Below are 23,564 nucleotides of genomic sequence, written 5' to 3' on the forward strand. Positions count from 1 at the left end.
TTTCTCTACAGTATTAATGCCCTCCTTTTCCCACAAATCACCTGACTTCCCCGAAAACTCTGTAACACACCCTTTGGCTGAAAAAGAGCATTAGGCAACTGGTGAAATTCCCCAATCCCTCCTTTCTCCCCCTGTGGCCTGGGAAAGAGGAATCTCAGGCCTCAGTATGCAGTTCTTGTTTCAAAAGCAGAGGGAGCTCCAAGATCAAGGCTGAGTTCCCCTTTCCCTAAGTCATGGTCTCCCAGCCCCCTCTTTGCGGGGATCAGGGAATTTCAGATATGCACACTGGGGTAGAGAATCACAGGAACGGAACCAGGACAGGGAGGCGGAGGTTCCTGCACCCAGGCCCTATGCTGCTCTTCCTGGGAGCCGGCAGGGTTGCCCGGCACGCCCACTGGCAAGAGAGACAGGACTGACCCACTTGTTCCCATCAGCTTCTGAAGGTAAAAACCTTAAAATCAAAGAGCAGAGCTTTGATGGAGGAAAAAGGAAGGCAGAAAACTTTACATAGGAAGGTTCTGGGCAAAGATGGAGGGCCGGAAAGAGCAGAACCCAGAGGGAGAATATAGGCCACTTATTTCTCTTAGGTTGACCCCATCCACCCCCATGTCACCCCACCACCTACCACTGTTTTCAGGGTTAGAAGCATATTTGGCAACACGTTTCTAAGAACTGTGGGGAGATGGCTTGTCTTTTTAGTAAAGGTTAAAAAAAAAAAAAAACTGGAAAATTAAGGTAGGAAATTGAGGGAATACCTTTCCTTTCCTTTCATGTTTCTTGTCATTCAGCTGTCCCTTTTCTCCTTCCACATCCAACCCTGTCTCAGACCACTTCTCCCAAGGTCACTGCCTTCCCCTAGGAAAAGGAGCTCATTCCTCCATCAGTGGTCATTGGGAGAAATACATGCAATAATACACAGTCAGGAGAGCTGGTTCGAGGTGATAAGGGGGATCCTTGTCAAAAGAAGAGGGAGACATGTCATAGGTGGATGGTCATGATGGGGAAAGACTCCTGAAATCCTGAGCGGAAAAGGGGATATATATTGTTCTGTTAGGGCAGGAGGGAGACTGAACGAGTCGGGGCTGGGGTGGGTGTTGAGGGTGAGGGAGGAGAACAGAGGAAGCAGAAAACTGGGAGAAATTACTCATTATTTTGGAGAAAAACTGGGAGAAGGTCCTGAGAAGCCAGGGGAGAAGGATAAGATGTAGTTTCAATCCAGAACCAGGGCGAGTGTGAGAGGATGGGTGTCGTCCAGTGATGATTAATGATATGGCTCTGTTGAACCTCTGTGTTATTCTTACCAAGGTGACATTGGCCCCTTACCACCCAAGCAGGTGCGTGTGTGCTTGTTAGACAAATACAGCCAGGTCTGCCACCGCTTTAGGTCCAAAGTCCAGAGGTGCAGAGAGCCAGGACCAAGAGACGAGCTGCTCACCAGGGATGGACCAATTGCCAGAGATGTGGTGAGTGATCACGGGTCTACGGAGATGTATGTGGACCCCATTCCCTTCATCTTCTCAAGAAAATGGCTCAGATCTGAAGCCTGGGTTTTGCTTTGACCTAGGCCTTTTTGCTTCGTTCCAACCCAAGATTCTCCTCCATGTGCTGGTGCCCTTCGCCTTTCCCATCCCTTCTCCCTGCCCTTGTCTGCTGGCACCTGGGTCACCCACCTCTCCATATGCCTTTTTTATTTTTTCAGGTGCATTGTCCTGTTTTCCCTTTTGGCATGGGTTTATGCTGAGCCTGCTATGTATGGGGAGATCCTGTCCCCCAACTATCCTCAGGCATACCCCAATGAAGTAAAGAAGTCTTGGGATATAGAAGTTCCTGAGGGGTACGGGATCCACCTTTACTTTACCCATCTGGACATAGAGCTGTCCGAGAACTGCGCATATGACTCAGTGCAGGTATACTGTAATAAGCACGTGAAGGATGGGGCTGGGCTGGTGAGCTGAGAGGATGCAGGAGGGGGTGCCACCGGCATACAGTGAGCTGTGCTCACATAGTCCTAAGATGGGAAATGGTCCAGTCTCTCTGTCCCTTTTTCTCTGACCTCCATACCAAAATATTACCCTTTCCTAGTTTCTTTTGACTCTTCTCTTAGATAATGTCAGGAGGTCTTGAAGAAGGGAAACTCTGTGGACAGAGGACCAGCAAGAATCCCAACTCCCCAGTGGTGGAAGAGTTCCAAGTCCCATACAACAAACTCCAGGTGATCTTCAAGTCAGACTTCTCCAACGAAGAGCGTTTCACTGGGTTTGCTGCATACTATGTTGCTGTAGGTAAGGCTCACCCCTCTGTGTGCCTCATTGATCCAACCACATGATTAGAAGCCGGACAAACATTGAGCAATGCAGGGAGGGAGGGTTCTGTTTATAACTCTTATGAAGTGTTGACTTGGCTTGGATCCCTCCATGAATTGCTTTTGTGAAATTCAAATGCATAATCATATCCTGGTGATGATGATAGTAATGATAAAAAAGAGTTAATAAGCAGTAATTTATTGAGAACCACTATGAACTGGGCACTGTGTTAAGAACTTTACCTATATTAATTTAATCTTCACCTCAATTCTTTAACTAGGTGTTATTAGATCTACTTAAAGACAGGGGAAGTAAGGACTAAGGAAGTTAAATAAGTTGTTAAGACTCACACAAGGAATGTATGGTATTCAAACCCATTTAACATATGGCAAACAAACTTTCAAATTCTGTGTGCGTCTCCAGCTATCTCCAGGGTAAAATGAAATCAGGACATCTCATAAAGCCACAGTATTGTTTAGACTTGACAGAAGTACCAACAGCATATAAAGTAATACATGTACTAATTGTTCCTTCCTGCAGAAGACATTATCAAGTTCAGCTTGCAGAGTGTTGTCTCTGGAGCTGAAACGCTCTGTTTGTGAGAAAGATCAAGGGTCTCTGGCACTGAGAGCTCCCCTACAGCTGTGCAATGGTAGAGCGCAACTCCGGAATCATAGTTCACAAGAGTAGTATAGAATAATACCATCCTGAAATGTGATTCATTGAATGTCTTTAAGCAACAGACCCTTCCTACTTTTCTTATCCTTGCAGTGTGGCGCTTAACCTCATTCTTCCTTCTAGGTCTCTGTCCTTGACCTCAATCTTTCTCTACTCTTTGTAGATGTAAATGAGTGCACAGACTTTGCAGATTCCCCTTGCAGCCACTTCTGCAACAACTTCATTGGTGGTTACTTCTGCTCCTGCCCGCCAGAATACTTCCTCCATGATGATATGAGGAATTGCGGAGGTGAGCTTGGCATCAGGAAGGGTGCGCGTTCCCTGGGATTTGGAATGGCTTGAGGCTTCGGTAGGGGGCTTGTCTACCCTTCGATCTTGATTAACCTCAGCCTTGACTTGGCATCGATTTTCATTTTTTAATAGTTTACAAGCTGATTTCTTTCTTTCTTTTTTAAAATTTATTTATTTATTTTTGGCTGCATTGGGTCTTTGCTGCTCCACGCAGGCTTTCTCTAGTTGCGGCGAGCGGGGACTACTCTTCTTCGTTGCACTGCGCGGCCTTCTCATTGTGGTGGCTTCTCCTGTTGTGGAGCACGGGCTCTAGGTGCGCAGGCTCAGTAGCTGTGGCGCACGGGCTTAGTTGCTCCGCGGCATGTGGGATCTTCCCGGACCAGGGCTCGAACCTGTGTCCCCTGCATTGGCAGGTGGATTCTTAACCACTGCGCCACCAGGGAAGTCTGGCATCAATTTTTAGTTACCCGTAAACTGAAGGGGAGCTACAAGGGTGGAGGAAGACAAACCTACAGGGTCAAGTTAATTAATTGGAGAAGAGAGATAGGTGCCTGTGTCAACCCGGGGCTCTCCATAACCGTGAAAGGCTCTATCATCAGCAAAGTGATGGAAACCCAGTAGGTATTGGGTATCTCTGCTGATATGTGTTGGGTATGAAATTGTGACATGTGGGCTTCAATCAATCAATGTGACAGTCAATCACTGTGGACTGTCAGTTCATGAGAAGGATCATAGCAAAAGGCAGGGACTCCTTTGCTTGACTCTATATTTGATTCTCCTTTTCTCTTTTTCTCCCTTAGTCAACTGCAGTGGGGATGTATTCACCACACCGATTGGGGAGCTCACAAGTCCCAATTATCCCAGTCTATACCCAGAGAACTCGAGGTGTGACTATCAGATCCTGTTGGAGGAGGGGTTCCAAGTGGTGGTGACTATGCAGAGAGAAGATTTTGATGTGGAACCAGCTGACTCTGAGGGCCGCTGCGCTGACAGTTTACTTGTGCGTGATGGACGATGAACTTCTCTCCCAACTCACACAGAGAGATTTCTCCTTGAAGACAAATTACATAGCTTTCTGCCCCTTCTTTTCTTTTTTTCCCCTCCTTCTTATTTTATTTTACTTTTTTTTTTTTTTTTGCGGTACGCGGGCCTCCCACTGCTGTGGCCTCTCCCGTTGCGGAGCACAGGCTCCAGACGTGCAGGCTCAGTGGCCATGGCTCATGGGCCCAGCCGCTCCGCGGCATGTGGGATCTTCCCAGACTGGGGCACGAACCCGTGTCCCCTGCATCAGCAGGCGGACTCTCAACCACTGTGCCACCAGGGAAGCCCTAATTTTTACTTTTGTCCCTTCCACTTTGCCTTTTTATTTCAGTTCTTTCTCTCTTCTGATTTCATCATTTTGTTTCTCTTCAGTTTGTTGCAGGAAACCAGCAATTTGGTCCTTACTGCGGTAATGGATTCCCTGGGCCACTAACTATTGAAACCAAGAGTAATGCTCTCAATATCATCTTCCAAACTGATGAAACAGAGCAAAAAAAGGGATGGAAATTTCGTTACCATGGAGATCGTGAGTAACTTAGAAGTTGCTCTTTGGTTGGTGGTACCAAAGTCCTTGCACAATGTAAAATCCAAACAGGTAGATTGTTGTATGGACAGGTATCCTGAGAATACTTCACTTCCTCAGCAGGATCTAAACTTGTCAGTAGTTGCGAGAAATGCCTCAACTTCCAGGAATCTTTCAACTGGACCTGTGAATGCAGACAGCTTGGGGGTGGTTCATTAGTAATGCCATATTAATCAATTAATAATTTTTTTCACCACACCATGTGGCATGTGGGATCTTAGTTCCCCAACCAGGGGTCGAACAGGTGCCCTCGGCAGTGAAAGCGCCAAGCCCTAACCACTGGACCGCCAGGGCATTCCCTGTCGTATTATTTTAGACACCTCCGTATTGGAATGCTGGGCGTCAGGATTGAGGATGACTGAACAACTGTAGAAAGTGTGAGAATGATGTAAATATCATAGAGATTCTCCTATTTGGTAAAAAGTTTTTTCCTATCCTTTCCAAGCAATCCCTTGTCCTAAAGAAGTCACTGCCAATTCTTTTTGGGAGCCTGATAGAGCAAAATATGTGTTCAAAGATGTGGTGAAGATAACCTGCGTGGATGGGTTTGAAGTTGTACAGGTAAAGCACCGTTAGAGGCTTCTCTCTTGTCCCTAGGTCGGGATGATCGTACTGGAATTGTCTAATCATTTACCGAGCGTTCTCGCTCCAGCAAACGTCTAACACCTTCTCCATAAAGAGAACCGTTCAGGATCTTTAGTCTTTCCTTGTCAGTCATGAAGATCCTTGGACAGCTTGACATTCCCTTTTTGACTTTGGTCTTCCTGGGGCAGGGGGGTGCTGACATGCTGGGACAAAGTTGTCTTTTAGCCCCAACTCCTGGGTGCCTTGGTTCATTCTGCTACGATGTCCCCAAGCTTCTTGTGGTGAGGACTCCTCATTGATCCAAGGCCAGAGATCGATTCCATTTCTGGATTTTGATTCCCTATATCTCTCCTTATAAATTAATGGTGATGTTTATTATTGTCCAGGGAAGTGTTGGCTTGACATCTTTCTATTCTACTTGCCAAAGCAATGGAAAGTGGAGTAATTCCAAACTGCGGTGTCAACGTATGTACCTCTTTAAAATGGGACTCTTTTTTTTTTGTTTCCTCCCAAAGGGAATGGAAAGATGAGTGCATTAAGATACAAATGCATGGTTTCCTCTTAGGCTTATGAGAGAGTAGATTGAGTTTTTGAAGGGAAGTCTGTCATGGAGTCCCAGCCCTGATCTGATCCCAGCCAGACTAGCAGGTTTCTTCCAAAGAAAGAGGCTATGAGATTGGTAGAGTTAATAGCATTACGTGGGTCCATTCCTTCAGAGGCCTCACCAACCACTGAGAACCAGGTTCGTCCTTGTAGCTTTCAAGCGGCTATCAGACCTGGCGGGACTCAGTGCTCTAGGGTGTTGAGGGATGCCAGTCGGAGACCATGGCCACAGAGAGGCTGACATGGGGGATTCATTCCAGGTGTGCTTATGGATGTGGGGAGTGGGGAAGGAGTGAGGAACACGGCTGGGAGGATGGACTGGCCCAGTGACTCTTCCTGGGAGGAAGTGGCCGTCCTGACCATCTCTCTCCTGCCTTCCTCTCGTAGCCGTGGACTGTGGCGCTCCCGAATCCATTCGGCACGGTAGAGTCGAAGATCCAGAAAACACTCTGTTTGGTTCCGTCACTCGCTACACTTGTGAGCAGCCATATTACTACATGGAAAATGAAAGAAGCGGTAGGTTTCTTTGATTAAAGAAAAGAGAAAGAAAGAATGAGAGTGTTGGAGGGTGAATAGCACAGCCTTCCTGGGTGGGGTGCTCCCTGTGGTGGAAGCATGGAGTCCTAACCACTGAGCCACCAGGGAAGCCCCCTGACCAGCTATTTAATGTAGAACAGGAGTGATGCTTCCAGCTTCAAGTCATTATTCTACGATGCCTGACTTTCTCGATGGGGAGGCCTTGGTGGTGCTGGATGAAGGTCTGGTTGGCTCACACTATGTCCCACTTCATTGCTTTTAATTTAATTTAATTTCTTTTCCCACTTGAAGCACTTTCCCAGCCTCTGCGGTAACCCTCTTCCCTCTGCTTTGGAGACTGTTCCTTCCCCTCCCTTGGCAGGATAGGGGCCAGAGAGATTGTTTGGAGGATGTTCTCAGGATTCTTTTCTAGTTGGTTTGATCTGATTTTGCCTCCTCAAATCCCAGAGGTGCTAAGGCTCTGAACGAAAAGGGTGGGGGGGGGGGGACAGACTCCAGAAGATGTGATGGTGAGTGTGTCCCCTGTCCCTTGTGCTGTTCCAGAGGAGTATCGCTGCGCTGGCAACGGGAGCTGGGTGAACGAGCTGCTGGGCGCAGAGCTGCCAAAATGCATTCCAGGTAATCCGGGCTCAGGCTTGTGTAGGGAGCACGGCCACAGGTGTGGTTGCATGGGTCCCACCTTCTAAAAGAAGCTGTAATCCTCTTGGGAAGGGACTTGACCGTCTGGGCTGCCAGAGTCTAGCTCAGTGAGGTGGAGACAAAGCTGGGCCGTGGACCTGCCAGGGCCTTGGGGAATTCATCAACCACACTGTCAGGCCGATGGACGGGAAAGAGAAAAGTCAGCTGGTGACAGTTGGTGTCAGAGTCTGGGCCAGTTAGGTTTGGTAATGTAGGTGTAGTAAGGGCGTCTAGGATTGCTAAAAACAGGGCCTGAAATAAGAGAGTGAGGATTCAACATTCAGAAACAAGACTACTCGAAAAGCCTAGTTATTATATTAAAAGACTATCTGACAACAAGATATAGAGGAATAAAAGGAATAAGGGGTTGCGTAGAAATCAGAGTTGAGTAGAGAAGGCTCCCAGGCAAAGCCAGAATAATAATAATCATCCTCTTAGTAACAACAGTGTGATTGAGAGCTAGGGACCGAGCTGGCTCTCAGTCAAATAATCAAATGCAATCAAACAATTGCATTTATTATCTCATTCAATTAAGTCTTTGCAACAACGCTCTGGGGTAGGTGTTATTGGTCCCGTTTTACAGTTGAGGGAATTCAGTGCAAGTTCAGAGTTAGGAAGGGGCATGGTTAGGCTTTGAACCCAGGTCTGTCTGTTATGTTCAACTCAGAGTCCATTCAGGCTGACTAGTGAGGGATTTAGGAAAGGCAACTTTATCTGAAATAAAATTCCGTTTTAGTTATATTCAGTAATGGCAAAGCAATCAAACCTGGATCCAGTCAGTGGGGGATGAGATGAAAGATGGAAAAAGAGAACCGTCCACAGGTCACTAGGAGGGACTCGCTGCAATTAGGACTTGAGAGAAGAAGGTGATAAGTGTTTGATCTGGGCATCAGAGGAGGGTAGAATGCTTGCCTCCCCTAACACCTGTATGAGGACAGGGTTGCCCAGCTCTGGCTCCCAGCTGGGCCCCCGGCCCCATGTGCCAAGCCTGGGGTGAAGTGTCCTCCCCACACTGTGAGTTAAGCTGTCCATGGTGTGAGGCTCGTTTGGGTTCAGTAATTCGCACACGGCCTCCGTTTAAACCAGTCTTTCCCACAAGCCGGCTTTTGGCACTGGCAAAGTGGGATGTTTGGTCCTTAGGTCAGTTCAGGATGAGTCAGGCGCTGAGATCGTTGACCAAATATTTGGCTATGTTGTGCTGAGAACGCTGAGGCCCAGCAGGTGTTTGAGTGGCTGTAGGATTTGCAGGGGGCCAGCAATCTGCCCTGCTCCCTTCCCATCTTGTTTTTGTTCCTCCCTAGTCTGTGGCGTCCCTGGTGAACCCTTTACAGAAAAACAGAGGATATTTGGAGGCTCCATGGCAAAGATTGAAAATTTCCCCTGGCAAGTCTTCTTCTCGAACCCCCGGGCCGGCGGGGCTCTCATTGACGAGTACTGGGTGCTGACAGCTGCCCACACCGTGGAGGGAAACCGTGACCCAGTGATGTACGTTGGCTCTACCTCAGTGGTCACTTCGCAATTGGCAAAGGCCCAGATGCTCACTGCTGAGAAAGTGTTTATTCATCCCGGTTGGAAGGTCCTGGATGCCTCAGAAGCACGGAAGAATTTTGACAATGACATTGCGCTGGTGCGGCTGCAAGACCCGGTGAAAATGGGACCCACTGTCTCCCCTATCTGCCTGCCAGGCACCTCCTCAGAATACAACCCCTCAGTGGGAGATCTGGGGCTGATCTCAGGCTGGGGCCGAACAAATACCAAAGATCATGTTATTAAGCTCAGAGGGGCAAAATTACCTATTGCTCCCTTAGCAAAGTGCCGGGAGCTGAAGGGGCTAAGTTCCGGAATAGATATAAATTCCTTTGTTTTCACTGAGAACATGATCTGTGCTGGAGGTGAGAAGGGTGTTGATAGCTGTGAAGGGGACAGCGGTGGGGCCTTTGCTCTACAGGTCCCTAATGAGGAGAATACCAAATTCTATGTCGCTGGCTTGGTGTCCTGGGGCCCCCAGTGCGGTACCTATGGGATCTACACACGTGTCAAGAACTATGTTGACTGGATCATGAAGACGATGCAGGAAAATAGTGCCCCCGGTGGAGGCTAACCGCACAGATCCCACCAGCCTGTCTACAGGCTGTGACCCATCTGTTGCTTTCTGTTCCTCACGATAATCCCATTATTTCACCATGACTGAGAGAAGACATGGGAGTATGATTTAACTAGAACTTGATTGTTGGGATACCTGGTTGGAGGTGGGGTTTGATCATGTCGTTGTGTCGGTCATTCAGTGTAGTTGGAGTCCCTGGGTCCTCTCCCCTGAATCTGTCCGGTGGACAACAGTGTGGGAAGGGACGCTTATCTTGTCCTGTTCCACCGGGAGCCCTCTTTCCTGATGATTGCCTCCTGTTCCAGTTCTGACTCTGCAATTCATTGTGGGGCACACCCTTGATTTTTGGTTCCCCTTTACCTGTTTGCAGTTTATCATTATCAGTGTCTACTATCTACCGGTAATAAAGCATGTTTATAACCCAGTTCTCGCTGACTTGGTTATTCCACATCAAGACTTCAGCACCATAGAAAGGGAGTGCGATGGGCTGTTGTGTCCTGGAAATTCGGGCCCCTAGCGGCTAATATTTAATTGTCATGAAAACAGGGAACTCAGTTTCTCTCCTCTCTTCCAATTGACGTTTACTGAGTATCGTGGATTAGCGTAACGTCAACACAAGGTACCGTGTTCTGTTTTTGAAATTCATCAAATGTACTTGAACCTCACTCAGACATCCACATACAACAGTTAGAATTGGCTGTTTAAGATCTTTCAGTCTAAAATTTTGTGGTATAAATTGTTTCAATATGTCTCCTGAAGATGACTTTTCCTTTCGTGTGCATTGGTATAATACAGTATTATGACTCAATGAGAAAGAAAAACAAAAGAAATTCAGCATGTGCTCATCTGCTTTCCTGGTGGTTTTGGTTAATTTGTCAGTCAGGCAACAACGTCTTCTCTGGATTGAACTGTGCACCGAGATGTTATAGCTCGTCTTGGTGAGGAGGGACCCAAAGACTCCCTTCTACTTTTTTCCAAGGGAACAGAAAAACAAACAAGTGAGCAAACAAACAACTCCTCATCCCCACAAAATGATTAGTGGTGAAAAAGGACCAGACAATAGAGACTAGTATTTTTTTTTTTTTTTTTTTTTGCGATACGCGGGCCTCTCACTGTCGTGGCCTCTCCCGTTGCGGAGCACAGGCTCCAGACGCACAGGCTCAGCGGCCATGGCTCACGGGCCCAGCTGCTCCGTGGCACGTGGGATCTTCCCGGACCGGGGCACGAACCCGCGTCCGCTGCATCGGCAGGCGGACTCTCAACCGCTGCGCCACCAGGGAAGCCCGAGACTAGTATTTTTTTTTTAATTGACGTATAGTTGATTTACAATTTTGTGAATATACATATATTCTTTTTCATATTCTTTTCCATTAGGGTTTATTACAGGATATTGAATATAATTCCCTGTGCTGTATAGTGGCACCTTGTTTTTCATCTATGTTATATAGAGTAGTTTGGAATCTGCTAATCCCAAACTCATAATTTATCCCTCCCCCTGCTTTCCCCTTTGGTAACCATAAGTTTGTTTTCTATGCAGAGATTAGTATTTTTTAAACTGAGGACAGAAGAGCTATCTTAGGGTGGCCATTGCCCTAACAAGGTGTCTTACGAAAGCCATGGCCTGAGATTAAGAGTTCAGGGACACTCTGGTCTGTTTGATGTGACACGTGGCTTTCAGGAAAACAGTTTTTATCAGAAGCCAAAAGGGGTATATTTGTGGCCCATGAAGAAAGAACTTTGATCTTCCATGGACCGAAAGGGCAAAATTCAACAGCTGACATTAGGCTGGTGGTTAACACATGATGAAGTAACCAGAACTCTAATCAAAAGGTCTGAAGAACCAAATGGGACTTCTCTGGTGGCGCAGTGGTTAAGAATCTGTGTGCCAAGGCAGTGGACACGGGTTCGAGCCCTGATCCAGGAAGATCCCACATGTCGCGGAGCAACTAAACCCGTGCGCCACAACTACTGAGCCTGTGCTCTAGAGCATGCAAGCCACAACTACTGAGCCCACGTGCCTCAACTACTGAACCCGCATGCCTAGAGCCCGTGCTCTGCAACAAGAGGAGCCACCGCAATAAGAAGCCCGCGCACAGCAACGAAGAGTAGCCCCCGCTCGCCGCAACTAGAGAAAGCCCGTGTGTAGCAATGAAGACCCAACGCAGCCAAAAAACCCCCCAAAAAACCCAACAATAGGAAGCTACTGGAAGTATCATGTCAAATCAACCCAGCAGCATAAAGCCATTTATTTATTCCTTAACTCGACACCTGCCAACTACCTTCCCCTACCTGCCTGTCGTCACATGTGCCATGGAGTTGACAGTGTACCCTGGACTACAGAGTTTTGGGCAGGAGAAGGGGGATTCCTCTAGAGAAAAAAAAAATTGGAAAAATATTAAGAAACATGCTTGTGATGTGGAAATTTTCCTTCTTTTTAATAATTGGGGGAGTAGAAAAAAAATCAACCTGGAATCTGACAAATAACAGAAAAAGGAAGTCCATCCCTGCCAGAGAGAATCTTTAGTCTATTTGGGTTCTGCCCTTGCGGACAGGCCGAGGTATTGGTGAAAGGATTCGCTTGTTGCTGCTGCCTTGGACAGTAGGATGGGTCTGTTTTTTTGCATCATTAGCTGTAGTACCAGATCATTTCCCTGGGTGAGGGGCAGGGAGGGGTTTTAAGTGAATCATCATCAGAGACTTTGGAGCTGGAAAGGCTCATCACCAAGGCCTAGAAGGGCTAGAAAATCATTCATTGTGGCTTAAAAGACATCAATCGTACGGCGTTGCAAGTCGCTTGGGAATAACATGTGTGCTTCACCTGAAACTCAGGAAAAGACTTAACTTTTAAAAAAGCAAGTGAATTGTCACATTTCTTTGGTCAGAAGAAAATGGACTGGTGGATCAGCTCCTCATGCTGGGGGAAAAAAATGCAGCCAGGAGGACTTTATGGGAAGGACCCTAGTTGAAACAGCACTAGCCCAGAAGGGGCTTGAGGGATTTTGGGATTCTCAAAAGTTGCTTTTACCATGATTTCTATAATCAGAAAAATATTCTATGAAAATGTGACTTTTTACTTTCTGCATAACTGTTCTTCTTGTTTTTCAATTTTCCATGCAACATAATCAAGAATTTATTTGAAACACCTTATGATATGAACTGAAATAAACTTGGCAAACTACAATTATCCTGATGTTTTATTCATTCATTTATTATTTATTCATTTATTCCTTTTAATTCATTTTACACAATGGGCTTTCTCATAAAATTTTATTTGGAAGGAGTTCTATTCAATTACCCGATGGTTATAAAAATGGAAGAGGGGCTTCCCTGGTGGCGCAGTGGTTGAGAGTCCACCTGCCGATTCAGGGGACATGGGTTCGTGTGCCGGTCCGGGAAGATCCCACATGCCGCGGAGCGGCTGGGCCCGTGAGCCATGGCCGCTGAGCCTGCGCGTCTGGAGCCTGTGCTCCGCAACGGGAGAGGCCACGACAGTGAGAGGCCCGCGTACCGCAAAAACAAAAAGAAAAACAAAACAAAACAAAAAAATGGAAGAGAACAATGATAACTAGAGATTGTGGAATATATCTTCTGCAACCCTGGGGAGGGGTGCGGGGAATAAAGGTGACCTTTGGGTTATTTTAGGTGAAGAGTGTGGATGGGATTATAGAAAAGAGAATTTATTTCACACAGTGTCTTTCTGCATCAGTGATTTTAATATGGATTCTTAGTGGTTGTCAACAGCCGGTTAGATAATCTTTTTTTTTTTTTTTTACACCCTGCTCTTTGGATTCTGACCTAGTGAATTCCGGGCTCAGTCCTCCTCCTCCATCTCTTTCTTGATCCAGTCAACGTAGTTGAGCAGTTTGGTGTAGAACCCGTACCCCCTGCTGCAGCCGATGCCCCAGGATATGATGCCTGTCGCCACCCAGCGATCATTTTTCTCATCCCTCACTGCAAAGACCCCTCCGCTATCCCCCTGACAGGCATCTTGCTTTAGAGTCGGGTCCCCAGAGCAGAACATGTTTTCAGAAAACACATCTTTCCTATTTTTTTTCCGGAGCCATCTCTCACAATCCTCTCGCTTAGCTACGGGCAGACGGACAAACCTGAGGTTGTGAGAAAGTCTCTCCTCCGTGATCCCAAAGCCACTGACATAGCCCATGAGACCCTGGTCATAGAAGGTCTCGTTGTCGGGGAGGCAGATGGGGAGGAGGTTGGGGCCCAGGGTGACACTGTTTTCCAGCTCCAGGAGGGCGATGTCCCCCTCGAAGTTGTGGGACTCTTCCTGGCGGTAGTCGGGGTGGATGCTGACCCTGCGGACGGGGTGGTTGGCCAGCTTGGTGATCTCTTCCACGTTGACGTGGCCCAGGAACACGTCCACGGTGGCGTTGCCCTGCGCTTCGTACTCCTTGGGGTAGAGCGTGTGCGCGGCCGTGAGGATCCAGCGGTCGCCCAGCAGCGCGCCGCCCCCTCGGCCGTGGATGTTGGTGAAGGCCTGCCAGGGGAAGTTGCCCAGCTTTGCCTTCTGGCCTCCAACGATGCGCTGCTTCTGCTCCACAGGGTTGACGGGTTTCCCGCACACTGGGGAGGAGAAGGGGGCCGGGGGGGGGGGGAGAGAAGGGGGCGGGAGGGGGGAGAGAAGGGGGCGGGTGTGGGGAGAAGGGGGCGGATGGGGGGGAGAAGGGGGCGGGTGGGGGAGAAGGGGGCGGGGGGGAGGGGGAAGAAGTCAGCGCCCGGCACCGCGGTCTGTTCCCTCCCCTTCGCCCCCTCTTTTTAGCTCAGGGCCCTTTCTTCTCTCTCCTCCCTCCCTTCCGTCTTTGTTGTACGGTCAGCCTCTTCTCCTCGTTCTTGTTTATTCTTCCTGGGGCTTTTCTCGCTCTTTTTTTCCTTTTTCTTTTTTTGGCCGCGCCGCGGACCCGTGCCCCCTGCAGTGGGACATGGCGTCTTAACCACTGGACCGCCAGGGAAGTCCCTTTTGCTCTTTTTATTTTTATTCCTCATCTCCCACCTGCTCAGTGAAAAGTCCAGGAATGTCGGGGCAGGTCCAGCTCTCTGGGTCCCTCTGCCCTTCTGCTGGGGCGTCTCCTCGCCTTTTTCCTGATTCCTCCCTCACCCCCTGTCTACCTTCAGCTTCAAGCTGGAGCGTCTCTCCCTTCTCTGTGCCATGCCTCCTCTGAGGCCCTGCAGGGCTGCCAGGGCTGCCAGGGCCACAGAGGACGGTGGAGGGTTTCCACTCACCTGGCAAACACCGAGGCATCTTCTCTCCTGCCAGCTCATTCTTCCACGTGCCCTGAGCTGTGCAGATGTACTGCCCTGAGGGGAGAGGGGCTGTGCTCAGGCTGGGAGGTCGTGGGCAGGGGCCAGTGAGCACCAAAGTGCGGGAGGGAGAGGTCAAGGATCAAAGGGAAAGGTTCAAATATATGTGGATGGGCTATTGAAAGTGTTAAGAGGCTCCATACGTATATTTTTGTTTTAATGCTAAGTGGAAAAATCAGAATGCTTAACTATTATATTCGACATGATCCCCATTTGTGAAAGTAGACACAAAACCTGCAAGGAACTTATCAAACTTCCATCAGTGATTGCATCTTGGTGCTGGGTCGTAGATGTTAATGGTAGCTATGGTTTTTTTTTTTTTTTTTTTGGCGGTGCTGGGTGGATCTTAGTTCCCCAACCAGGGATTGAACTCACACCCTTGGCAGTGAAAGAGTGGAGTCCTAACCACTGGACCTCCAGGGAATTCCTGGTAGCTATGTTTTCTGATCACAGACAGTGTGCCGGTGCTCATTGCTCAGAACTTTATCTGCATTATCTCATTTAAGCACCACCGTGAGGCTTTCAGATATGCACCATTATCCCCACCTTATAGACGAGGAAACTGAGTTTAAATAATTTGCACAAGGTCGGGCTTCCCTGGTGGCGCAGTGGTTGAGAGTCCGCCTGCCGATGCAGGGGACACGGGTTCGTGCCCCGGTCCGGGAAGATCCCACATGCCGCTGAGCGGCTGGGCCGGTGAGCCATGGCCGCTGAGCCTGCGCGTCTGGAGCCTGTGCTCCGCAACGGGAGAGGCCACAGCAGTGAGAGGCCCACGTACCGCAAAAAAAAAAAAAAAAGTTTTAAAGATACCCACAGATGAACTTGAGAGTAATTTAGTAAACCTCAATGCAGAAATTCACAACATAGCAGCCTGAGAGGGTATGTGGGGAGAAGGTTGAGGAAGTCTCACTGATAAAGCTGTAGTGGTGGTGGTGGTGATGGTGGTGGTGATGGTGGTAGTGATGGTGGTGGCAGTAGTGGTGGTGGTGGTGGTGATGGTGGTGGTGGTGGTGGTGGTGGTGGCAGTAGTGGTGGTTATGGTGGTGGTAGTAGTGGTTATGGTGGTGGTGGTGGTGATGGTGTTGGTGATGGTGGTGGTAGTGATGGTGGTGGTGATGGTGGCGGTGGTGATGGTGGTGGTGATGGTGGCGGTGGTGATGGTGGTAGTGATGGTGGTGGTGGTGATGGTAGTGGTGATGGTGGTGGTGATGGTGATGGTGGTGGTGGTGGTGGTGGTGGTGGTGGTGGTGGTAGTGGTGATGGTGGTGGTGGTGATGGTGGTGAGAAGAAGCTGCTTATGAGATTCAAGTCTTTCTTTGTATCAGTTCAGGTGTTTCCTTCTTCAGCTTTATTAGATGCCTCTTGGTACCTCTGAAGCCAGTGCCCTGGATAAATATCTTAATATTCACTCTGTAGGGATTCTATTGGAAGAAATTGCAGAAGATGTCCCAACAAGAGGGAGCAGACTGCCATTTGCATGGGTCCCTACCTCGCTCAGACTTGCTTCTGCCATCTCTGGTTTGCATTTTGTAATACGGCTCGTGGCAGTAGTACTGGATACGGGCCTGGTAGGTGTTCACCCCCGTCGTGGTGGTATAATTGAAGGCTCCGTTAGGCAAGCTTCGGGGCTGCCCGCAGTCCTTGACTTGGAGAGAACACAGGGCCGTCTGAGAGCTGGTAAGGATTGTACCGGAACTTCAGTGGGAGGAAGGTGAGCAGTCTGCCCACAGAGCAGGAGTGGACCCGCAGAAGCTATGGTGAGTGGGGGGCTATGGTGAGTGGGGGGCTCTCGTGATGTACGGGAACTGGATACAACGAAATTCAGCCCTGGGTACAGCCTGTCAGTCCTGCTGAGATGAGGGCTGACTGGTTCCTGGATGGGCCAGAGGCTTCAAAGGATAAGTCAGGGGAGGGTCTTTTTGGGGAGATGCTTAGGCCAGACCCCTCTTCCCTTCTCCTCGGGGGAGACACGTCCCTGAGTTGCAACTTACTCTTGCACCTGGGCATGGCGCGATGCCATGTACCATCATCCTGGCAGACAGCTGTGAAGGACAGGAGCGCCTGTTTGCCCTGTTTGATCAGAGATAGAGGTGCTGTTAGTACAAGGAGGTGCCGCAGCTCCCTTCCTGTCCTCGCCCACACGGGAGCAGTAGGGATGCAAAGTCATCTCTCAAGCCCTCAGACCTTAGCAGCCATGGACGTGGCTCCTTGGTCCTTCTTCCTAGCCGGTCCTTTCAGACCAGACTTACACATGGGCGCACGTGAGCCACACAGCAGGAAGTCAGACCTAGGGCTGGTTGTTAGACCCAATAATCCTCTCTCTAGATTCTTGCCTGTTTCCACTGAGGTCCAATTGAACCCCACAATTTTAAATTAAAAAAACAACAAGCCCAGTTGTGTGTTCTCTGCATTGAAACAAAAGTTTCTGCCCTGAAGTAGAACCATGTTTCTCTTCCTCTGGAACACCTGTCGTCACCTCATCGCCCCTAGACTGTAGTCTTCTTAAGGGCAAGGGCCTTTCCTAAAATACTAGCGCAGCCCAGCCACTTTCAAGGGTGCTTGAGGATGCTGACGTATGCTAAGTGCTGTCGTAGGTGAGCAGATGGCAGGGACCAGGGCAGGAGATGGCCCCCTCTGAAATGAAAAGTAATTGGACAAAATGAATGAGTTTTATTAAGATCAACAGTCATCCCAGATAATTCGCTCTGGAACTGATTGCAAGAGAATGTGTACGAGGATTAGGATGTCCCAGTGAAATGTGAATAATGTGAGAGAAACCGTGTGACTTGTTTAAAACTCTATGATGTGAATGACAAATGCCAAGGTAAGGGTGCGGGGGACGTAGGACGTGGTGAGTTGTCACCTGAGCAGAGAGGAGGGGTCTAGGACACTGAGTCCTTCCTGGAGCGAGGAGCAGTTACCTGGCTAACTCAGCTTGATGCAACATTCAAAGGTAAGCTCCACGAAGCCTGCATGAATATGTGTTTCTTTTTACTGTACTTCCCACATCCAGAACACTGCCTGACACTCAGTAACACTTAGAAGGTTTGTTCGGTGACTTTGCTACAACTGAAGGACAAACCAAAGGTCTCTTCTCTGTTTCACAGTAGGTCTTCCAAGTGGCTCTATTGAACAAAGACGGGATGTCCAGTCCCAGGTCCCTGGCCAGGGGTAACTCCAACTGCATGCTTTTCAAAAATAGCATTTTAATTTACCAGCTTTTGTGAGATTGAGCAGTGGAGAAAACCACGTATTTTCCTGAGTCTGCAAAGCTGAGGACAGGGTGGTGGACCTGGGGTAAGACCACCAATGTACAGAAAAGAAGCCCCTTCTTGTTGTTAGGTGGGATGCTGCCCGATTCATGAATCATTGAACAAAGTCAGTTAGGTCTTAAAAAAAAACACCAAAATCCCCAAACCCAGAGCCCTGGAGCAAGAGGCAGGGGGTTTGGTGGTAATCCTTGCTGCACACAATCCCGGTACTGTTGAGTTGCTCCTTGTACTTCACCTCCGCCCCCGCCTCTTTGGTTCCTAATTCTACAGTGAGTTATTGGGCAAGGCCAGTAGCTCTTAAACTTGGCTGGGCAGTAGTACCACCTGAGTAGCTTTTAGTAATCCTGATGCCCAGGTTGCACTCCAGACCTATAGACTAGGCTCTAGCGGGGGACCTGGACATCAGTATTTTAAAATCCTAAGTGTTTCCAATGAGCAGTCAAGTTGGAACAGGCCAGGTGGCCCTTCCAGCTCAAACACGTATGATTCCACTTGGGGCTGAGCCTCAGTCTGCTGTGGGCCTGGCTATGCGAATTATTCCTGATGCTGGGCCAGTTCCTTCCCCTCAGCTGTGGCTCTTACCTCCATGAGCTGGTAGCCTTGTTTGCAGGTGGCGATGAAGTAGTCCCGGAACTCGTACTGAGGCTGCAGGTCCTGGATGATGGTGAACGAGTCTAGGGCCTTGGGCTGGGGACACTTGATGACTGTCAGGGAAAGCAGAGGGCGCATTTATTGCAGAGCCACTGGCCTTCTTTCTACCCACTACATCCTGCCCCCTTGCTGGCCAGCGAGGGGCCCCGGGCAGCCTTACTTTTGCTGGTGTAGTGCAACTTCCAGCCCTGGCTGTCCCCTGACTCGTCCGTGAAGAACAGCAGGTCCACGGAGTTGCTCCTGGTGTCAATGGGCTCTGGCCTTTGCTTCCCACAGAACTCACCAACGTTCCTCTTGTTGGCATAGATCTGATGGGGGAGGAGGGAGGGTCACCTCTCCAGTTCAGAGACTTTTCCCCAGGGCTGGGGCGGTGGTGCTGGTGGTGGGGATCCTGCTTTCTGTATGTTTTCAGCTGGAGGGTAAAAGGGATCCCCAGTACCCAGCTGCCCGCTGTGTAGGAACTTGCCCAACTCATGTGTGATGTTGGCCGTTGCTGTACCGATTGGCCAGAGGGTCCAGCAGGAAGGAGGGGTAAGAGAGCCACGTGGCGATGGGAGGAGAGGACAGGGCGTCTGGGGGTGGGGAGGTCTGCTGCACCTGTAGCTGGTCGTAGGGACAGGGTACTTGCTCGTGGTCATCGATTTCGAAAGGCTCCAGGAACTTGAGTTGGAGGGTGAGGCCCCGCTCTACCCGGATGCTGTAGTTGCAGCGTAGGTCGGGCGGGTAGGGCCGGGGGTACTCCAGGCTGGAGATGTAGCCCGACGGCTCTGTGAACAGCTCGCTGCTGCACTCGGCTGTGAGAGCAAAGCCGGGAGGGGGGGGTCACCCGGAGACTCGGGCTGGCCCGGTGAGCCCTTGCTCGGTCCCTTCCTCCCAACCCTGACCTCACCCTGGCAGGAATGCCTGTCCTTCTGAAGCTCGTAGCCTGGACGGCAGGAACAGAAGTAGCCACCAACGTAGTTGTGACACAGGTGCTGGCACAGGGGCTGGGGACTCTGCTCCACCAAGTTGAGCTGGGAGGCACATTCGTCCAGGTCTGGAAGAGATTCCGGAAGGAAGCATTCAGTTCCTGCCGGGGGACTTCTGTGGTGGCGCTGGTCTCAGCGAGGTCACTCACCAGAGGCCTAAACAGACAAAGCCGGCTCCTGGCCGCCTGGGCCTCCCGGCCCCTCTAACGCCTTCTGGGAACTGCCCAGTGGGGACAGGGCTCAGGTGGACAGCCCCCTCCTGGAAAAAGCTCTCTTGGGAAAAGCAAGGAAGGCCAGGCTTCCTGCTTCTTTGGAGTCAAGGTTCTCCTTTTCCGGCCCCCGTGCAACATGAGGGCTAGAACACGGGCACAGGGACCACTCACCCACAGCTTGGTAGTAGGCCAGGAAGCCCTTGTAGAACATGATGGTGCCGTTCTCCTCGTTGGAGAAGTCCGTGTGGAAGGTCAGCAGCATCTTGTTCCCTTGGGACATAAATTCCTTCCTTCCTGGAGGGTTGCCCAGTGGAGAGCCCAGCTGCCCACAGAACCTCCCCAGGGTTTTCTTATCGGCAGAGATCTGATGGAAGAAGGACAGTGGGGTAGGGAGACAGTTGTTGAGGGGACACGTCCCACGTGGAGGGTCAGTGAAGGTCATCCTTCTCTTGTCCCGACGAGCGGATCATGCTTCCTTGCTGGACGGCCTCCAGCTGCTCTCTGCCTGCTGCGTTCTGGCTGTTGCAAGCTTCCCCAGGTGCCTTTCCTCTGTCCCCTGCATCTCCATCCGCTAACTCTGCACGTTATCCTGTCCCGCAAACATCGTCCTTCCCCTTTTATGACCCCCAGCATGTTTCAGACCTTTCTTCACTCCCATCTCCTCCTGTGCCCGCCTCCCACTGGAATCCTGGTGGCCTCTACCTGGCCTCTATCATTCCTTCATCCCTAGAGCCTGGATGGTCTGCTTCACCTTCTGCCCTGTCCTTCCACCTCGCCTTAGTCAAACCACTCACGTCCAGCCATGCCTCGTGATGGACTCAGCTGAACGTGAGCCCCCGGGGCCTGGTAGCCTTAGCAAGCATGGCCAAACTTCCCTTACCTCTTTCTTCACAGATTCCTTAACCCCTCCAGAGCAGAAGGCATCCCTCCCCCCACCTCATTCTTCACCATCCCTTACCACCAAGACCCCTCGCCTCCAACACTGCCGTCTCAAGTCCTCTGGGCTAGGAAGATGTTTCATTTTCACGTTATTCTCTTATAACCTCCAGGAGGTCTCCTTGGAATCGTATTTATGGGCTGTGTGCGTGCTCTACCCGAATCCTGAGTCAAGAATCTCATTTTTATTGGATGTAGAAAGATGGGACTGGGACGGTGCCCTTGGTCATGACAGAGGTGAGGAGACAGCTCCCTGTCCTTGCTGAAGCCTATGCCTGAGCCACCACCATGAACGTCTCCCCTCCCCACGTCCCTGCGTTCCTGGTGAGGTGGCAGCCAAGGTGATACTCTCCATGGAAACAGGGAAACTGAGGCACAGCGATTTCCCAAAGGCTCCTAGCAAGTAAGAAGATGGGGAAGGTTTTTCTGATCCCTGTAGGCAGTACATTTCCTGAGAGTGGGGCCCGTACCTTCCCTCTGTGTCTCTCCCCTCAGTGCTCCCCTAGGGGCTCTCAAACCCGTGGACACTCATCCACGACATCACTTGACTCTCAGAAACCCCACCTGGCCATCAGCTTTCACAGGCTTGGGGCTTTGTCCACAGGTAGGGTCCTATACAGGGTTCCCAGGTTCCAGAGACACCCAGCTCTCCCTCCGCCCACCCAACCTGAGCCCCTACCTTGACATAATCATAGAAACAGCCTTCCGAAGGCTCCAGGTCAAACTGCCGGAAGACGAGCTTCACCCTGTATCCCGTGGGGACCGTGATCACAGTGGTGGTCTCAAAGTTGTCGGGGTAAGGCTTGGGGTACAGAGGGGAAGTCACTTCCCCATAGAGCTTCCGAGGGGTGAAGACGGAGCCTCCCACCCTGTAGAACAGGACTGGCACCAGGACGTATAAGAGCCACCTGCCAAAAAGAAAAAAGGTATCTGTAGGGCTGGAGGGGGTGCAGCAGCCTTGCAGTTTGGGCAGTGGCTGTGGAGGGGGTGGGGATGGTCATACCGCCGGGCGTTTTCCTCTCGGCCCATTCTAGACCTCACAGAGATGTTCTGGGGGGCGGGGGCGGGTGGAGTGCGGAGGCTGGTCTCTGCAGCTGCGGCATTGGTGCACACTCCCCGGGGCGGTGTCCAGTCCGGAGGTCATCACGCTCCCTCCACCTCTCTCCCCAGCCTCCTCTGCCCTGTCCCATCACTCCCCTCCCCTTCCCGGAATAGGGCTGGCTTGGGACCCGTTAATTGGGGGTGAGGGTTTCCAGTCACGGCTCTCCGAAAGGGCTCCCAAAGGCTCAGCAAAGGCCTCTGGGAGAAACCACCTATGGAAGATGGTTTCGGGCATGAAACGCCGCCTCTCCGGGGCTGAGTGGGTCCCCCATCTCGCTGCTCCCTAGGAGCTGGAGGAGGAAGGCAAGGTGGCATCACCTCCTGGGTCTGAGGTCTCCTCTTGCCCTCAGGAGGAGGGACGGGGGGCATGTGTTTGCATGAGTGCACGCATGTGCACTTTGGAAGGGGTAAGGTATATACGGAGGGGAAGTGTGTTCCCGCCTCCCTGAGTAACTCTGGGGGCAGGGCTGCCTCCCGTGCCCAGGATTCTCTGCTCTGGCTTCTCCCTCCCTCCTTGGTCCCCATTAGCCTTACTCACATTTCTCAAGGCCTGTTTTTGGGTCTCTGACTCTCCTGACAGCGTCTTCATCCACTCTGTGTCCAGGGAGAGCAGAGTCACGCAGAGGAGGGAAGGGGGAGGGAATGAGGGGGAAAAGGGGGGGACCATTACGGGAGGAATGTTGTAGGGAATGAACTATTTGCATAAACAAAAACCAAAAAAAAAAAAAATCTGTTTCCAGTGTAATTTAGTTTTGGTTTTGAAATCCCCGATGGTGGTGCCACCTGCTGGCCACATGGGGAAGGTCTAGAGATGGGTCTGCATTTTTAGGGACAGAAAAAAGCCTTTGGTTGGAGGCCCAGACTTTCGTTTCTAAATCTGATGGGAATTCCCTCTTTCTTCCGGGACCTTCCTGGGGTCTGATGTTGTTGTACAAGGTTCCTACCAAAAGGGCAGTGGAGATTGCAGTTGAGGGTGACTCTCTTTCCTGGACCCTTCCTGTCCTTAGTCGCCTGGCACCTGGTCTGGGAGCAGCCAGGGTTTCAATGCCCAGGATGATGTGACAGGAACAAGGGCTGGAGAAGGGTAGTGCAGGAGGGCACAGAGGAGAATGGAGTTCGGTTGCCCTGGGGCCCTGGGCTACTTCACTCATCAATGACACGAAGAGCAAGGATTGCTGTGACCCCTGGAAAGCAGCGCCAGGCTCAGTTTTAAGACCCTTCTTCCCCACCTCAGTGAACCCAGGCCTGCCAATGAACTTGTCTCTTCGAGAAGCGGGGGCAGCTGAGGACAGGATAGACACATCCTCTTATCCTCAGAAACTGGTCAAGAGTTTGAGCCCCTGAGCGTCCCAGCTGCCTAGGGCTGGGCAAACAGTGTGGCTGTAAGACCGACCACTAGTGACTTAGTCTTTTCTGAGAGAAGGCCAGGCCCCCGGCAGGGAGAAAGGGCTCTCGTCTCTCTTGTCCTCCAGGCCATCGTGTCCTGTTTTAAACCTTTGCTCTTTGGGGAAGACTTTCTTCAACTCTCCAGGGCTCAGCGACCCTATAGCGGTGTGCTCCATAGGGAGACGCAGATCCAGAACAGGCCTCTGAGTTCTCAGGCCTCTGTAGTCCATCCTGCTTGTTTGCCCTATTAGATGAATCCCTCTATCTCTCCACCCACCCACCTGCTCACTTATCCGTTTGGAAGCTACCTATTTAAAGC

At 50.5% G+C, this 23,564-nt stretch overlaps 2 protein-coding genes across 6 annotated transcripts; one reads left to right on the forward strand and one right to left on the reverse strand.

Annotated features, from left to right (window-relative positions):
• The first annotated feature begins 278 nt into the window (after window positions 1-278).
• Window positions 279-9,830, forward strand: C1S (complement C1s). Of its 4 annotated transcripts, none has more exons than XM_060024245.1 (12): window positions 279-443; window positions 1,306-1,463; window positions 1,700-1,907; window positions 2,105-2,282; window positions 3,145-3,270; window positions 4,073-4,272; window positions 4,686-4,839; window positions 5,342-5,457; window positions 5,868-5,946; window positions 6,472-6,600; window positions 7,165-7,239; window positions 8,601-9,830. In XM_060024245.1, exons 2-12 carry the CDS (start codon window positions 1,441-1,443, stop codon window positions 9,398-9,400), a joined length of 2,088 nt encoding a protein of 695 aa, XP_059880228.1. In that variant the 5' UTR covers window positions 279-443; window positions 1,306-1,440; the 3' UTR covers window positions 9,401-9,830. The 4 variants fall into 4 exon arrangements, with proteins under 4 accessions (XP_059880228.1, XP_059880226.1, XP_059880227.1 ...); XM_060024243.1 differs by having other exon boundaries at window positions 1,332-1,463; XM_060024244.1 differs by having other exon boundaries at window positions 1,335-1,463.
• A 3,267-nt stretch (window positions 9,831-13,097) lies between these two features.
• On the reverse strand, window positions 13,098-22,509 carry C1R (complement C1r). Of its 2 annotated transcripts, none has more exons than XM_060024248.1 (11): window positions 22,398-22,509; window positions 21,438-21,666; window positions 19,994-20,186; window positions 19,532-19,678; window positions 19,240-19,436; window positions 18,803-18,950; window positions 18,574-18,695; window positions 16,711-16,789; window positions 16,209-16,364; window positions 14,642-14,716; window positions 13,098-13,984 (listed from the first exon to the last, which is right to left on the reverse strand). In XM_060024248.1, coding segments are annotated over exons 1-11 (2,118 nt in total). In that variant the 5' UTR covers window positions 22,400-22,509; the 3' UTR covers window positions 13,098-13,214. The 2 variants fall into 2 exon arrangements, with proteins under 2 accessions (XP_059880231.1, XP_059880230.1); XM_060024247.2 differs by lacking the exon at window positions 22,398-22,509 and adding an exon at window positions 21,762-21,889.
• Between the last annotated feature and the right edge of the window lie 1,055 nt (window positions 22,510-23,564).

Source organism: Delphinus delphis, chromosome 11, assembly GCF_949987515.2.
Source record: "Delphinus delphis chromosome 11, mDelDel1.2, whole genome shotgun sequence".
Taxonomy (NCBI): domain Eukaryota; kingdom Metazoa; phylum Chordata; class Mammalia; order Artiodactyla; family Delphinidae; genus Delphinus; species Delphinus delphis.

Excerpts from the sequence above, each read along its gene's own strand:
- C1R (XM_060024247.2), bottom strand. The coding sequence starts at position 21,787 with ATGGGCCGAGAGGAAAACGCCCGGCG. Across the intron at positions 21,667-21,761 it reads CGAGAGGAAAACGCCCGGCG|GTGGCTCTTATACGTCCTGG; the intron begins GTATGACCATCC and ends TCTTTTTGGCAG. Across the intron at positions 19,437-19,531 it reads GGACAGGCATTCCTGCCAGG|CCGAGTGCAGCAGCGAGCTG; the intron begins GTGAGGTCAGGG and ends TTGCTCTCACAG.
- C1S (XM_060024245.1), top strand. The coding sequence starts at position 1,441 with ATGGACCAATTGCCAGAGATGTG. Across the intron at positions 4,273-4,685 it reads GCTGCGCTGACAGTTTACTT|TTTGTTGCAGGAAACCAGCA; the intron begins GTGCGTGATGGA and ends GTTTCTCTTCAG. Across the intron at positions 5,947-6,471 it reads TTCCAAACTGCGGTGTCAAC|CCGTGGACTGTGGCGCTCCC; the intron begins GTATGTACCTCT and ends TTCCTCTCGTAG.